This window comes from Pelmatolapia mariae, linkage group LG10_11 (genome assembly GCF_036321145.2).
Source record: "Pelmatolapia mariae isolate MD_Pm_ZW linkage group LG10_11, Pm_UMD_F_2, whole genome shotgun sequence".
In the NCBI taxonomy this organism is placed as follows: domain Eukaryota; kingdom Metazoa; phylum Chordata; class Actinopteri; order Cichliformes; family Cichlidae; genus Pelmatolapia; species Pelmatolapia mariae.
This window is the reverse complement of record NC_086236.1, coordinates 69,268,406-69,284,371: the sequence shown is the minus strand read 5'-3', so window position 1 is coordinate 69,284,371 and position 15,966 is coordinate 69,268,406. Positions and strand designations below refer to the sequence as shown.

The 15,966-nt window shown below is 40.9% G+C and overlaps 1 protein-coding gene across 1 annotated transcript in view; it reads right to left on the bottom strand.

Moving 5' to 3' along the window:
• Nucleotides 1–15,966, bottom strand: part of thsd7ab (thrombospondin, type I, domain containing 7Ab) — a 192,998-nt gene that overhangs the window by 28,796 nt on the left and 148,236 nt on the right. The window contains exons 18-23 of the mRNA XM_063485184.1: nt 15,184–15,337; nt 13,680–13,821; nt 7,224–7,339; nt 6,537–6,654; nt 2,147–2,292; nt 276–450 (exon numbers count right to left, since the gene is read on the bottom strand). Of these exons, the coding sequence (XP_063341254.1) occupies nt 276–450; nt 2,147–2,292; nt 6,537–6,654; nt 7,224–7,339; nt 13,680–13,821; nt 15,184–15,337 (851 nt within the window). The remainder of the gene's footprint in view (nt 1–275; nt 451–2,146; nt 2,293–6,536; nt 6,655–7,223; nt 7,340–13,679; nt 13,822–15,183; nt 15,338–15,966) is intronic.

The window sequence follows — 15,966 nt, the reverse complement described above, 5'->3', positions numbered from 1 at the left end:
TACTATTACTTTGTGTGGCAAAAAGCTGATTTGGAGGAGCTATTTCATTCACAGAATATTGAAGACAATTAATATTAAATTAAAAGTAAAGTAAGAGTAAAGTCATAATTGATTTATTTTAATCTTTTTTTTCATTACAGAACTTTTTTTTCTAATAACAGTGGACTGTGCATCTAATTGCTTCTATTCAGTGTTTGGACACGACTTTCCAAGGTTGCTCATGCAGCCCAAACAACAAATAATTACCACTGAAACCTTGAAGTCAGCATTATTACCTGGACATGGGAGGATACAGCTCTCTTTCAGTCTGATCTGCTTGTCTCCATCGACAGCCACCTCCAGGCTGCTGCACAGCTCCTCGTCCACCAGGCTGCCCTCGTCATCGCTGGAGCCGTCCGACACGAAGCAGGACAGGTTCCTGAAGCGCATGCCGTGTCCACAAACCACATTCTGACAGGACATAAACACCACAGACGAAGACAGAAGGTGACGAGTTAACACAGTGAGGGAAGGGGGTGTCACACAAACCTGCAGCAATCTGATGGCAGTTTAATAATCCTAGTAAATTCAACTTCTGCCATTTGAATTGATGGAAAGATCAACTAAAGTCAAACAAATACCAAAGTGTTTATGCGTCTCAGACATTTTAAGAGAAGAGTAAAAAGCATCACTGAGCTGAGCTGTAGGATGAAAAGCTGCAGGCATTAAGCTGCACACCTCCAGCTTCTCAGCAAGGCAGCATACCTGACCTGGAAACGTATTGTTGCTTAGAACAGAATATATTCTATATATTTGCACTGTGTACAGCGGTTTGTATTTTTACAGAAACAAAAGAGAGAACAAATACAAACATGGATGAGTTAAACCTCTACTTTTTAAGCTGTCATTTGTCTGGAAATTGTGTGAACTGTAACAAATGATTAAAGGGGACCATTTTCCACACTCGGATACAGGCAGAAAATTAAGGTCAGGGCTAGCATCTCATGCAGGACTGCACATGTAGACCACTTGTTAAAGTGGTTAGTGTGTGGTTAAGACTGGTAGGGAGTTGAAAACACAAAAGCAGTATTGGAAATAACCTTCTATTGGCAGGCAGGCAGTACAGAGTGTCTGCTGTTCTTGTTTTGAAGTTATTGGGACACTAAAGAGTGGAAGGGATGGAGAAAAGAAACTTCTCTAAAGAGAGGCCTTGAAGACATATCATTTGCAAACAGAATATCCTGGTGGATTAAATGAAGAATTGTTATTGTCTTGTTTTGTTTTATGAGTAGAGATAGAGATCTATTAAAATGTATTTCAAAAGTATAAGGATGATAAGCTTCCCCATATATTTTCAGTCTCTTTCCTGTGTGGGAGTTAAATTGTCCTTTATATTTGTTCATGAAAGAACAAAATATCTCACAGGATCATTCTATCTGATACATTTTCTGCTAATATTTGCATTTGCTTAGTTAGGTAATATCATTTGGGAGTCTACCACAGGCTGGGTCCTGATTGGAGTTTGATAAGAGGTTACCACCCACAGGATGGTTTGCCTTTTTCTGAAGTGAATGCAGAGTGCATTTAATAAAATGTCGACTGTCTCTGCCTTTCACTCTCACACAGCCGAGGAAGGCAGAGGTTATAAACACTTCCTTTTTGATCAAGTTAAGTGAGGGGCAGCAAAGGATGTTAGTAACAGATGACATTACCTGTCTCTGTGTGTCCCCATAAAACCACATTTACTCTTGAAAAGTTTTGCTTTATGTCATAAAGTATTGCACTGGATGCTTTTAATAATCTGACCCGGTGCCACACGATGCAAAATTGAGTGTACAGGCTGCCAAATTTCTTGGCAAAGGTATTGGTTTACAGTAATGCATCAGCATTAAAGATGCATTAGATTGATTTTTTTACTGTCCATCTCTCAAAATAACCGTATGAGTGGGGAAATGATGAGCTTGTTCATCAATACTAAAGACTCCATTATTTTTTATCAGGTTCTTAGACTTCACCCTCCTAAAATCCACCTTCTGGCTCCAACTGTTTTAGAGTATTGATCTCAGCTGTGCCCGAGCTCCATTTCTTGTAGCTGACAGAGGTCGATACAATTATTAATGTTTAATGTACCTGGATTATGGTATAACTTTTATATGTATTGACATACCTCTACCCGACACTCAGACCAGGGGCTGTACTGCCAGCGGTAGCAGGGTCGGACAGGACAGGGTTTCCACTGCTCCATCTGAGAAGGGCACGGTCGGCCGTCGCCCTGAGAAGCCTGAACCACCGACCGCTGTCGCCACATCTTACCTGGAGTGTAAAAAAAAAGAAAAAAAAAAAAGGTTAAATTTATCTCTGGTTTTCTGTGGATCTCTCATTAGACTTTTATATAAGCAGGATTTTGTTACTTGTTGATCTAGTGGAAATAGGTTAGTGTCGCTCTTGAACCTTTATAAATCTTTACTGAGTGAATGTCTGTCTTTTTGTTCTGTCATTTTTTCCTAGAGCATCTCCACACCCATAAGCACGTTCAATTCATGATTTTTTTAAGACTTTCTCCACTTCAAAATGTGTTCCCTACTGTGAAAGAAAACAAGATTATCATTGTTATCCTGAATGGAAAATGAAACCCCAATGGCATACAGCACAGTTTTTCCTTCTAAAGATGAGCTTAAATCACCAGGAGTAATGATATTGTTCCAGCCATTTGGTGTTAATGTTGTGCGCTGATGTTATGCAGAGTTTTGCAGACCATCGTCTAAATGTTGCTGCTGTGTACTGTCACCAGGGGGCAGTCTCAAAATTATATGGAACCACCTTTAATGTGGGTTACTCTTGCTTGTGTTTGTGCTGTTGTTGTTCCTTTAGCAAACTATTCACTCTTGATTTTTGGAAGACTTGACAAAGTCAGTGCAGTAGCATAATCTTCTCAGTTTTACAACTGTCATGAACCAATGTTTGTGTTCTGGTTTGGATCACTGAAGGCAGGTATGTTTGACTGTGCGTCCACTTATGGTGCACACTGCAAACACTGCTGTCACATTCTCCTGTTTCTCTGAGCAGCCCAGGGCCTACTACACATGCTGCAGCGGTGGGCTAACTGGGGTTGGTGTGGCGGTCAGCCTGATTGGGGCAGGACATCCACTGGACCCTTACCTTCTGGGAAAAACAAAGCTCCTGTCCCTTTACTGTTTTGCTTGACATTGTTTCCCCCTTGAAATGTTTTCAGCAGCAGACAGTATAGGGAAAGTGAGGCTTATAGGGAACCAATCCAAAGTTTAACAATGTCAATAGTATAAAGACGCTACATTGTGAAGTAAAGATTTACTTCATATGAGAAGTTGAAGCAAAAAAAGTCATTTTTAGTTGTTTAAGTAGAACTGAAGTTAGCTAACAACAGGTTCCTGTGTTGGAAACTCTCCACCCCAGCACTGAAATCTGAACATTTTGTTTTACCAGCATGAGAGAAGATTAATATCAGGAGGGTTTTTCTTTTCTTTAAAGCCTCTGGAGCTCTTGGTTTCTTGATAAAACAATACAATTAATACAAAGTTCAAAGAGACTTTTTTTTTTTTCTGAACAATAAGCTAAACACAGAAACACATGCAGTGACCATTGTGGTGTACCACACAGCAGTCATCCATTCCTTCTATAAACAGCTCATTTAAATTCATGTGTATGCGTTTGTTTTGAATGTATTAAATTAATCCTACTGCGCACAATAGCACTTCACTTAACAGAGCAGGAGTTTCTAAATGGCATGAAATACTGCACCTTTTTTCCCTTTGCCATCTTGATTGGTTCTTGGTCAACTTGAGTAAAAAGGCTTTTATTCCACATCACTCAGAAAAACCTCTTTAAATAAATCCAATTCATCGCAGAACCCCAGAGACCATTTGATTTAAGTGCAGAATTGATGCTATGAATTAACTGAAAGACTCGACATAGAAGCCCTTCACACACGTTTCTAAAAGCAACCTTCCTGTCTACCTGCTTTAAACTGCCCACTCTCAACTCTCACAGCCCTCCATTTGTTGCATATTCCACTTACATTTTCACACTGACAATCCAGCAAAGTGCTTACCTCAAAATCCACCTTTACCAACCTACATTGGCTTTCAACACATAAAACAACCAGCGTTCCCACACATTCACACACAAACTGTACAATTTCATATCCCACTCCAATAAGAAAAAAACTTCCCCCACACATACACAGAAAAAACGCACATCAAATAAGGTCCCCGCCTTTGCCCTTTTTTTTTTTGTAAAAAAAACTTTTTATCTTATTCCTTTTGATTTACCAACTATTGCTGTAGCGTCCTTTCTTCAAAGGGCTCCCTCGGCCCTGAGGAGCAGGAAGATATAATGGGACAGAATCAATTGTGTGAACTGCTGGAACAACAACCAGGCGACAGGACGACAAATTTTCTATGGTCATTTAGAAAGACTATAACGCAGTAACTTTGACTTAAATAAAGACTCCCTCTGCTTTGTTTGTGGGAGTTTTTCTAGCTAGCTACATTTCCTGTTCCCACTGGAGCAGGAAATGTCTGAGATGCGTGTCTCCCAAATACACGCTTTGGTACCATGTGTACATAACGTGTATGTAGCCCACAGTAACAAACAGAAGTAGAAACCTTTTGTTGGAATTAGTACTAATGTGGTTTTTGTTATTTATTTATCGTTAGTTTCTGACCTGGATGGATAATTTCATTTTTAATCAGTAGGATTTTTTGTCCCGCCTTTAACTGTTCTTATTTTGGTTACGCTGGTAAGGCTGCTTAGTCCCACATCAGCATGCATGTGAAATAACTCTGACCTTGCTCTTAGGTCAGGCTTCTTTTTTAGTTGGAGATAAAATAAATAAATAAAAAAACAAACAAACTGAGAGTCCACAGACCTTCTGGAAATCCATAGAAGTATGCTGATCTTTTATTGCAATGGGTGTCGAGCCACAGCTCATATGGAGCCCAATCTAATTCCCTAAACTGTGGTAGGACAGACTGTGCAAAACATCCATCCTTTGTTTGGCTAATTTCACACTAATAAACTGCCCAGATAACCCAGCAGGCCTGAACTGGATAGCTCTGACATTTAAAAGACCCTGGTCTGACTTTATTTTACTTTCTTGGTCTCTGTGCATGCACGCCATTTTGATTATTGTTGTTGGTTGTGATACAAAGCACAACATTTTAATACAACCAGAACATTGTTTCATCATTTCTTCATTGTGGTTACCCATCCTCCTTTTGCAGTTTGGCATCCTCTAGTATTTTTGTTACACACTGGTTACATATAGTTACACTTGGGGACATTAAACATGGCCAGTTTCAAAGGCCAGTGTTTCTACAAGTAATTCCCTGTTTCAGACAGTTTATTCCTCCTGACTCTGTACATCAGTGATCATAACTTTCCTTCATATGGTCATCTCATAAACACTTCTTCTCTTCTGTTTGTTGGAGCCAGTAAATCATAAGAAAGCCCTAAAGGGAGGAGGAGAAGCTTAAACGGCTTGTTTCAGATGATGTGTGAGGGCCTAGTATGAGATAAATAAGGAATATCTCAAACTCTCCAAGAAAAAAAAAATCCTCTCCTACAGTTAAATTTGTTTTAAATGCACCACACACATGCACACAATTGACCACACTCCAATATGTGGTCACACCAGCTGTGGGAACAATGAGTTTTTAGACTACACCTACCAATAAACTTGGCCCACGTTTTGATTTCAAATGCATACCTGTAAAGTTTGGTAAAGCTGCCAAGAGTTTACATAAAACTGCATCCTGCATAGACAGACACACAGATGGATGGGTAGACATAGTGCAGTAAACCTACCAAAGTACTAAAAACTGCCTGTTTGGCAGTTCTTGCTACAGTAAAGACAGACTAAGGAGGTAAAAACAATAATAGCTCCGTTATCACAGTTGGATCTTCTTTTTTCAACAGATAAATGGTAAATATAGATAAAGAAACAGGAGGTGGTTGGAAATGGCCATTATTTTTTATTTGATAGGACAGTGTAGCGCAGACAGAAAAGTGAGGGGAGAGAGCATGAGTGACAGACAGCAAATGGGATACATGGTACCTGGGCCGCCTGCTCTACCAGGTGAATTACAAGAGTGCGTCAGGAGCCCGTGTTTCAGCTGTTTTAGCTTTAGTCGTCTGTTGCAAATTCAAGAATCTATGTTTGGCCATTTGCCATTAAGACTGAAGTGCAACTTTACAATCTGGCATCCTCTTTTATAACATGTCTTAAAACATTTATAGACCATCTTAAGCGTATATGTGCTTCATTATTTTGCCTGAACTTATTTATCTCGTTTACTTGTTTATGTTGGCATTTGCCTTTACTCCAGTGTAATCTCATTATTGCACTTGAAAAGAGCAATGGGAGTAAATCAGTAAGATTAATGTGCAATTAATGATGAAAAGGAGGCGCAGTGTTTAGAAAAGTTGTCTTGTTTGTGAAAGGTTACCCATTTCATACTCCTGGATTTTGATGGCACTGGAAACTGCTCGGGATGGAAACGTGTGTCTGAAATTCTCACCTTCTAGACCGCAGGTCTGTGAACACTCTGACCAGGCCGACCACTCCGACAGCTGACAGTTGACAGGACACTCGACCACACAGGAGATGTTCATCTGCCACTTCTTCTCCAAATTCATCTGCAGCACGTTTCAAACAACACATCATCAAGTCATTCACATAATAGACAACCAATCAGTACGCTGCAAACTCAATCTGCTATGGCCAGACACTGACTTGACCTCTCAGTACTACAACTCCCAGAAGTCTCTGTTCTGGCAAAGGGCAGGCTGCCGGGCAGCTTCCGGACAGCTGAATTGGATTATAAAGGCTGCTGTGAAAACCATCCCGACACAGTGCGTTTTTGTGAATGAGCCAGATGATGAAGTGGGCCAAGGGTTAAATAGCTGTGGGGAAGGCTCTGCCACAGCCCGCCGGCTACAATTACATGCAGTCGACACATTATGAATGAATAAAACGCCCAGCCAGAAGCAACGACAACAATCTCTGCATGGGAATATTCCTGAATATTTCATGTTGCTGTGGGCTGAATAGTACTGGAACGGTGCGATAATATATTTTAATGAGTTATGTGATCACGTCATTAAGAAAAAAAATTAGTATGTCAAACAGAAATTAAAATTGGATTTGTCCAAGAAACAAAAAGGGAAGGTCCAAAGCAGACACCTGAAGGATTTTTCAGTCTCACCTCTTCACAGAATTTTATATCCACCGATTTGCCATCGCTGCGAACGCAGTCAAGCATCCGGGTTTTGATGCCGCTGCCACAGACAGCGTTTGGACTCAGCTGACACGTACTCCAGTCTGAAGAGAAATAAAACATATTCACACTTTTACTAGTTTTAACACTAAAATTACTAACACAAATATTGAGAATCACCGCTGAAGACGGCACTGCTGTTTGTGCCTACGAACAGCAATTTGCCAGGACCCCCTTTGAAGAAGTCACCTTATACCCAGTGGCATACCTCTTCCTATCCTGTGTTTGGAATGCCCAGTGGCAGTCCTGTTATATAAATACCACCTGCAACGTAAGCTGGATTTTCTTGTATTGTCAAAATGAGGATCTTCAACTTGAAATTCAGAAGTTAAATCTGCCAAGAAAGGCAGGCGAGCGGAAGCCAAAAGCCAAAAAACCTGCTTGTAAAGACAAGCTGTGAGCTGCCATGTTGGTTCATGTCAAGAAGTTGGCTCCAAAGGGTCTCCTTCAGACAGTTCAGGGTGTTAGGAATGAAGCTCGAAAATGACAGTCTAGTCCTGGAAGAGAAATTTGTATGTGCGACAGTGAGAATGCAGAAGAAAAGTTCTACAGGATACTCCTGATCTGATGGCCGTTGATGGTTTGTTCATGGTGAGCTGTTACATTTGGGCCTGCTGAATAGCATGCTTGCAGTATTCGACACAATGCAGAGTCTAAGGATGGTAGTGAAATTGCAAGTATACATCTACATGTGATCACACAAGTGATTCTAACACAGGTCCTGATGTTTGTTTGTACAACTTCATTTTCAATGCTGACTCCGGGCACATTTTTTCTGTGCAGCAGCAACAGCCTGGGAACTTCTTGTACTTTGTAGTGATGCCCAGCATGATGGTTTTTTTAATACTACCAGGATTTATTTTTACACAGTACATGTAGCCTGGGACATAATCGGAAAAGTCGTATAGAGAAACAATCTCGCTTTGTTCCTTTTTCTTTACCACACTCACAAAATGGAAAATGTCAAGCTTTCTGAGCAACAATGGCTCTCTCAGAGAAAATAATAAATAACACCAGATAATAAGTTGAATAAATATGCAAAGACTTGGCATCTGCTGTGGTTTAAATAACTAATTTCAGTTTGTTTTCTGCAAATAACTGAAAATAAACACTGTTGAATAATCCAGCACAAAGACAGCACAGCAACATTGCCCTGAACTTTGAGTGCAACTCTAGAAAAGGCTCACCAACAGCACTGGAAGTAAAACAAAGAGCTGTTCTAAAGCTTCAACAAACAAATCAACCATGGCACCCAAATCTTTAAGGAAACTGTAAATAAGTTCTGAAATATGATCTGAAGAGATATGATTTGCACTGAAAGCATTAAACGTGCTATTTAATTGAACTGAGACTGTGTTCTCCCAAATGTGTCAAAGTTGGATTATTCCATTATGCAAATTCTTTCTAAAGTTGATTTCTTTTATTATAGTGTACCACATCAACTTGAATAGTTGTGCTTTTGATTCTCAAGTGAATTCTCGAGAAAATCTTCATTTAAGACAAGTCCTCAATTTGTAATTTTTGCCACTTGGAGGCAGCAGGAAACGATCACAGATGCTGCAAATCAACAGTAGCATTTATTTGGAGTTATATTTGTTGACAAAACCACAATTTTTACAAATAATTTCAGCACAGTTTCATTTTACAAATGACTTAAAGAAAATTCTGGCTGTTTAGTTACTAAACGGCTTTGGTACATTTGCCTGCTAGGTGCTAGTTTTGTGGTTCTGCACCTTTTCAAAGGCTTTTTTGGCACCAAAAACAGCTCCTCAGTCTGCAAATAAAACCTTGATGTGAGCTCTCTGAGTGCACAAACACAGTTGGAGGCTGGAAACCAAAATAATGAGCTGAAAGATGCTAAATGCTCCGAATAACTGAGAGGAACTGCTAAGTTGGGTGATAAGGATCTGCGGGTTTGTGACAGGAAACAGCGCTTACTTGATTAATGATTATTTAATATAGTTAATTCTATGAATACAGCATTCTGGATAAATTCCAGTCTGGTTTTCGTAGAACACACTCTACTGAAACTGCACTTATTAGAGTCTCCAGTGACATTCTGATGAATTATGATGCAGGAGAATGCTCTGTCCTGCTGATGTTGGACCTGACCTCTGCCTTTGATACTGTTGACCATCACATTTTGCTAGATACCCTGAGACATTGGGTGGGTATATCAGGGTCTGCTTTGGACTGGTTGGCATCTTATCTGTGTGAACGATCTTTTTCCGTGGCTATTTCTAAATACAGGTCCTCTTCTACTTCTCTTGAATATGGTGTGCCACAGGGCTCTGTTTTGGGGCCTTTATTGTTTTTGCTGTATATACCCCCTCTTCAGCACTTATTGAGCACTTTTAAAGATATTTCTTATCACTGCTATACAGATGATATTCAGTTGTATATCTCCTTTAAGCCCCAAGATGTTTCCAAACTACTGATGTTGCATAGGTGCTTCAGAACCCGATTCAAGATTTTAACTTTGACATTCAGGGCTCTGCATGGACAAGCACCAACCTATATCAGAAATCTTTTACATCAGTACATCCCCAGCAGGTCCCCGAGGTCATGTGATCAGGGCTTGCTGGTCGTCCAACATACGAGGCTGAAAACAAAAGGCGATAGGGCGTTTGTAACTGTGGCCCCCAGACTCTAGAACTCCCTTCCTTTAAGCCTGAGATTGTGGACTCAGTGGTTTCATTTAAAAAACAGCTAAAAACCCATCTTTTTAAACTTGCTTTTGGTTGATTTCTGTTTTTCTGTTTTAGCTTTTCTGTAAAGCACTTTGTGATTTCTGTCTTGAAAGGTGCTATACAAATACAATTTTACTTACTTTACTTACTTACTTAATTAATATAGTTATTAAATAGCAGCGTTCACTAATAAGCTATCATGTAAAAGGTAATCCTGGCATCAAGTGCACAGTGTTTTACAGCATTAAATGACCCTTACAATACAACTGTTATCTGCCTGCTTTGAGAGCACATAACTTTACCACATATCAAATATTTACCAGCGTTCAGCAGGTTGCAGCTGTTGATTTTACCACCCTGAGTGCGAGCAGAGCTGCAAGGCAGGTGAGAGGGTGTCATGATTTAGATGAGAGCAGGAAGCGAAAAGAAGAGGAGGAAGCATTGAAGTCACAAGAAACCAGCCTTTCACAAGTGTTCTGCCTCTGTACTTGGATGTATTTTCAGTTCAAGCGGGATGATGTGGAGGGGACAAAACACAAGGAGACGCTGTTCAGAAGTGTTCAAATGCCTCAGCTGTCACAAAGTCTTTACACTTCAGAGAGAATAAATCCCAAACAGTGAGAAACAACCGTAGTGTGTCTTCGGCTTTTTATGGGGGAGCACACAAAAATGCATTGTCGCTTTATGTTGTCTCATTCCACTCTGAAAGTTGCTTACCTTAAGCTTTTATACAGTACGCTCATACACAGTGTCTCCCAGCAAGGACAAGAACAAGGATTTTTATATAAAACATCAATTAACTGGTAGATTTTTTGATATGACGTATTGACACAATGCGGCACGATCAAGTTAATTACTAGCTCCACTGCTGACACACTAAAATTTCCCAGCCATCAGAGAGCAGAAACTAGATAGACCTTTTAGGATACACATGCCAAGCATATAAATGAACCATTTTAGGCTGCCAGATGACTCAGCAGAGCAGTGCGCATGCCTTGTACTTGCCACACTGTAAGTTTGACTTCAGCTCATTACCTTTGTGGCATTACATTCTTCGTCTCCTTCTGCCACCTCTTTAAAAATAATCAGTGTGGTTTTGTTGTATTTCTGGAGTCAGACTCTTTATAGCTTCTGGCTGTTGAAGATAACTTTTAATAACAGGTGCCTGCAAAGAGGTCATTTAAGGTTTCTAACATCTCACTGATATCCAATAAATCTGGCTGCCATCAGTGTCTTTTTATGGCAGCATTGCGTTGTGTGGCCATTTGGTCTGATTTGAGTCGCCTCCTTTGAAAAATAAGCAGAATTTAAAAGCTGCTTCAATACAAATTCAGTCCAATGAATATGAACAGAAAAATCCAAAGAGTTGAGAAGAAGAACTTGGCACCCTGAGAAAATTATTTCTGTGAAGGGAAAAAGCAGCATTTTATTCCAGACTTGGGGTGCCACTGCCTTTAAACAACCACAGTGCTGCTTAAAAAAAGAAGAAAAAGAAAAAAACTTGCAACAACAGGGAGGCTGAGGTATCACTCACGAAGAGCACCGTGCGATGAGCGGCTGTTTTTAGCTGCAGTGAGCTCGTTTGCAAGCTCAACTCGGGAAATTGTGTCTCCTTCTGCTGAGGAGCTTTGTGGCACTCTGGGGACTGGAAATAGGGAGATCGCAACAAGAAAGACTGACAGTAAGAGACAGAGAGAAAGGCAGCAAGAAAGGGAGAGAAACGGTGCAGGTAGGAGCAGCTTGGATGATCTCTGCATCAACAATGGAAAAAGAATACCCAATAATAATTTCTGCTCATATATTAAGTACATATACCCCAGGATATCTGCATGCCACTGTGAACTCAGCAGTTGGGATAATATGTCACCTCTTCCAAAGAGCAGAGGGAGCAGGAGGGTGGGCTGCCAAACTAAGTGAGTGCCAAACTCTGCTTTTATTTGCTTCTATTGAAATTGTTTCTTACAGTTTCCAAAATGAAACATTAAAGCATAACCTCAGTGACATGCGAGGTGGAGCTGTGATGTCCCGAGGATTAGAGGGGGAGGCTCGGGTAGGCTGCCAGCTCAAATCTATTTTGAAAATCTTTCTGTTTACAGTTAATCAGAAATGTTTTCTGTTCTAAGCAGTCACACACAGAGGTGCCACTGAGCAAGGCATTTAACCACAGTGGCCTGCAGCCAACTGGTTTACTTGTACTCTTCCAGGCTTTAATGGTTGTAGCTGCAGAGAAATCAAACATAATGTGTGCCTATTCAACCTCCCTGTGCAAACCGGCGCTAAAGAGATAAACAACCAACCAACAAACAAATAGCCGGCTTTTAGAGACGAGCGTTGTGAAGACCAGCTGTGAGCTGGACTCAAAACAGACCTATTAGCGTTACATTGCCATTATACAAGGTTTTGATAAGACCCCGCATGGTCTGCAATTATCCTACTAGAATGAAACAAAAGCGATAAGGATAATGAAAAAAAGAAAATAGATGAGCCATTTATTGATCGCTCATCCTGTGAGGGGCTCAATCTGAAATGGATGCTGCATTTTAAGGCTTACATTTAAGGGGCTGATTTTCATGTCACTGATTTGGTTCAGATTTGGTTCAGATCACTGACAGCAGCCCAAAAATCACACAACTGGCAGCAGTGCTGCCATTTTTAGGAAATACGTGATGATACAGACTGCCAGGGGGCCACAATCCCCGTGTTAATCATCCTCATCCACTCAGAAATGTAGTGAAATAACACAGACAAACCTAAAAAGGCCAGAATACTTCTTTTTACTTCTCAGAGTAAGGACTTGATGATTAACAGCACTTCGAGACATCTCTACTATTTTAAGGAACTCCTGCGTCACCATGCCACCACGCAGTTACATCACCATGGCGTTGTTAAACATTCACATATTAACTGAACATTAACACTGGTTAGATGTATCATCGCCACAGCAACTTCCGGTGTGAGACACCCAGGCCAAAATCTTGAACATGCGTGAACATGAATTTTATTTATACAGCGCCAAATGACAACAACAGTTGCCTCTTGGTGCTTTATATTCTAAGGTAAAGACCCTACAATAATACTAAGAAAACAGGGTAAACCCCAACAATCAGATGATCTCCTATGAGCAAGTGTTTTGGCAACAGTGGGAAAAAAGAACACCAGGCTCAGGGAGGGGCAGCCATCTGCGTGAGGGGAGGAAGACACAGGAAGTCACAAACCTGCTCTTTGTATGTGGCTTGGAAGGAGTCTAAATAAAAGATACGGAAAAAACAGCTATTAGCAGTTCGTCTGGGCTAGCTTTTATAGTCTGGAAGGCTCAAGTGAGCCAGGACCTTCTCCAAGACAATGTGTGGAGCGTCATGCTGTTCTGAGCCATAAAAACATATTGTACAATCACAATACTCAAGGAGCAAACACAACATGACTGCAGTAACTACAACAGAACATTAACAGTCCCAAGAGTCTGTGCCTTTGCTGCCATGAACTGTCTGTAAGACACTTTTCTTTCTCCACCTGATTATTGTCAAAAGACAGCTGTTATTAGCTGATGATTGTTTCTCTATTAATAACCAGCAAAAAAGCCCTTTGATTTTTATATCAGCACATCCTTTTTGGGGAGATTCAGTGTGCCATTTTAAACCAACTAATGCGTGTGGGTTAGGCTATAAACCTGGGCTTCTTCAACATTTCCTTTTACCTGTGATGTTGTAGAAGTAGTTGAAACAGTTGAGGTTAAGGCTGCAGGGTTCCTTTTCGGTCGTGTCTGGACACTCTCTTCCCACGCTGGGGGGTCGAATGGTGTATGCTGTCCGCACTCGATAGTTACTTCTGGTACAGGGCTGGAACAGAGACTTCCCATTAAAAACCTGAGCCATTAGAATGCATAAATGATTAAACAGGCCATATTGTAGCGAGTGATAAGAAGTGAATGGAGGCATATCCTTGACCCGGAACAAAGTCATAGTGTTCCTGCAGCCATGGTGTTCATGTGTTTTGATGATTGAAGGCACTAAATGTGTTAGAATTATTTATGAAGTTATTGGGCCGCGATTCATTTAAAATGTTAATGTCAAGATGTTCTCCGATGGCTTGCCTACGCCTGGAGGAATGCCTTTAAATAAGACTCTTTCTTTCCCAAAATGTGGAATTCGATGTTTTTGTTCCAGCAGGAATTGACAGGAGGGCTGAAACAGATATTCTGCTGGAATGGTAAATCACCAGACTCTACACGGTCATTGCTCGCAGAGAAGAGAGTTGGGGGAGAAAATGACAGCCTTTTGAATAACTCCATTGCTGGCATGATGAATAAAACATGTGAGAGGCCCTGCTGGTGCCACTGCAGACTCCACGTCGAGACTGGAATTGTGGGAAGATGGTGCGTCAAGCACTTTGGGAGAGAATGGGGTGTGATTAACAATGGCCAGGGTGCTGCTGTGAGAACAGCGGGTGAAACCAGAGCAGTTAAAGCGGCTTTTTACCATCAAACGGAGGTGTCGGGCGGAGGAGTTGAACAGGATGTTCTGACACCTTTGGAAGTTTTTGCAAAAAGAATGAACATTGCGTGTGTGCTGCAGCCTGTAGGTGTGTGCTGATTGCAGGGGCCGCTGTCTTTTTACAAATCTGAAGTCACCATGGAATAGGAAACTATCTCAGCTGTAGACCAATATCAGTTATATTTAATTTACCATAACTTTTTTTACAGTGAAGTAATTTTTTACAAACTGAATTCGTGGTCTTGTGTAAGACTGTTTTTGGTTGTCTGCCAAATCATGTTCACAAATTAGCTGCAATATTTTTAGCCTCAGCTTTTATGTTTGCTGCTACATTACTGCTGAAATATATCCAGGTGTGTGTGTGTGGCTCTACATGCTCCTGAATCTTTATCATAAATCATGTTCCCTCCCTGCTGAATGCACAGTGAGTACAGTGTAATATAGGTGATATATAAGCCATTTTTCTCCTTCTTCCCAGTTCATATATCTCTTTTATTCCTCCTTGGTGGACGAGAAATAACCTGTTGACAAAGATTCACACACTGCTCACAATGATACAGTGCAGCCACGCTTTGAATTCCTGAACCTCAGAAAATTTTTTCCAACAAGAAAAACATATCAGTGGACTTCACAGAAATCTGACGCTGCCATATCTGCTCTGTGCCAGACAGCTGAGCTGCTGCTTTCTGATGTGGGTTCAGCTCTCACCAGGGTGCAGCGACTCCAGGGGCCCCAGTCGCTGAGGACACAGTCCTCAGGGCAGGGCAGCCGGCTTTCCCTGGCCCCCAAGGGCATCTCCTCCGGGTCGCACAGGTAGTCCTCGACGGGCTCAGACGGGCCGTCAATTGTGTTGAGCATGCACCTGTGGGATCGGGCAAGAAACACCCAGAGTTTGACCTTATTTTAGCAATTCTGCTGTTGTGGTGAAAAGAAAGAAATAGTCAGACAGTGTGTTTTAACTGGACAGGGAGCTGGCAGGTACATGAAGTACCTGACAACCTATGTGCTTCTTACACGGCAGGGTGTATCCCCCAGAGTAGGTGAGGTCAGGTCTATAAAAAAAAGTCTAGTTTCACCTTTATTTTAACTTTTATTGTAAGTTTTAACAAAAGCATTTTTTACAATAAGGTAAGTAAATTGTTTTTTTCAATTAAACCAGAACCTGGATTTCCTCAACAGCCTCGGTCAGAATCTTTTATTTAAATTGTAGCTCGTTACACCCCAGTAGGCCATTTACAGTATTAATTTCACCTGCTCTGAGGAGGGAAAACTCAGCTGAGGTCATTAGCATTTTTACTCACTCTGACTGTACATTAGCCGCTCTAGCAGCTTAATGGATCACCAACAATCATGCTAAGATGCCAGGTTGGTTATTATCAGGACTGTATATGTTGATGTCTTTTCAAGCAGAGCTGCTCCCATGTATGTGTGTTTCAATCCACTGTTTTTAAGATGTTTTTGTTTTGAGTAATTCAATCTACTTCATCAGCT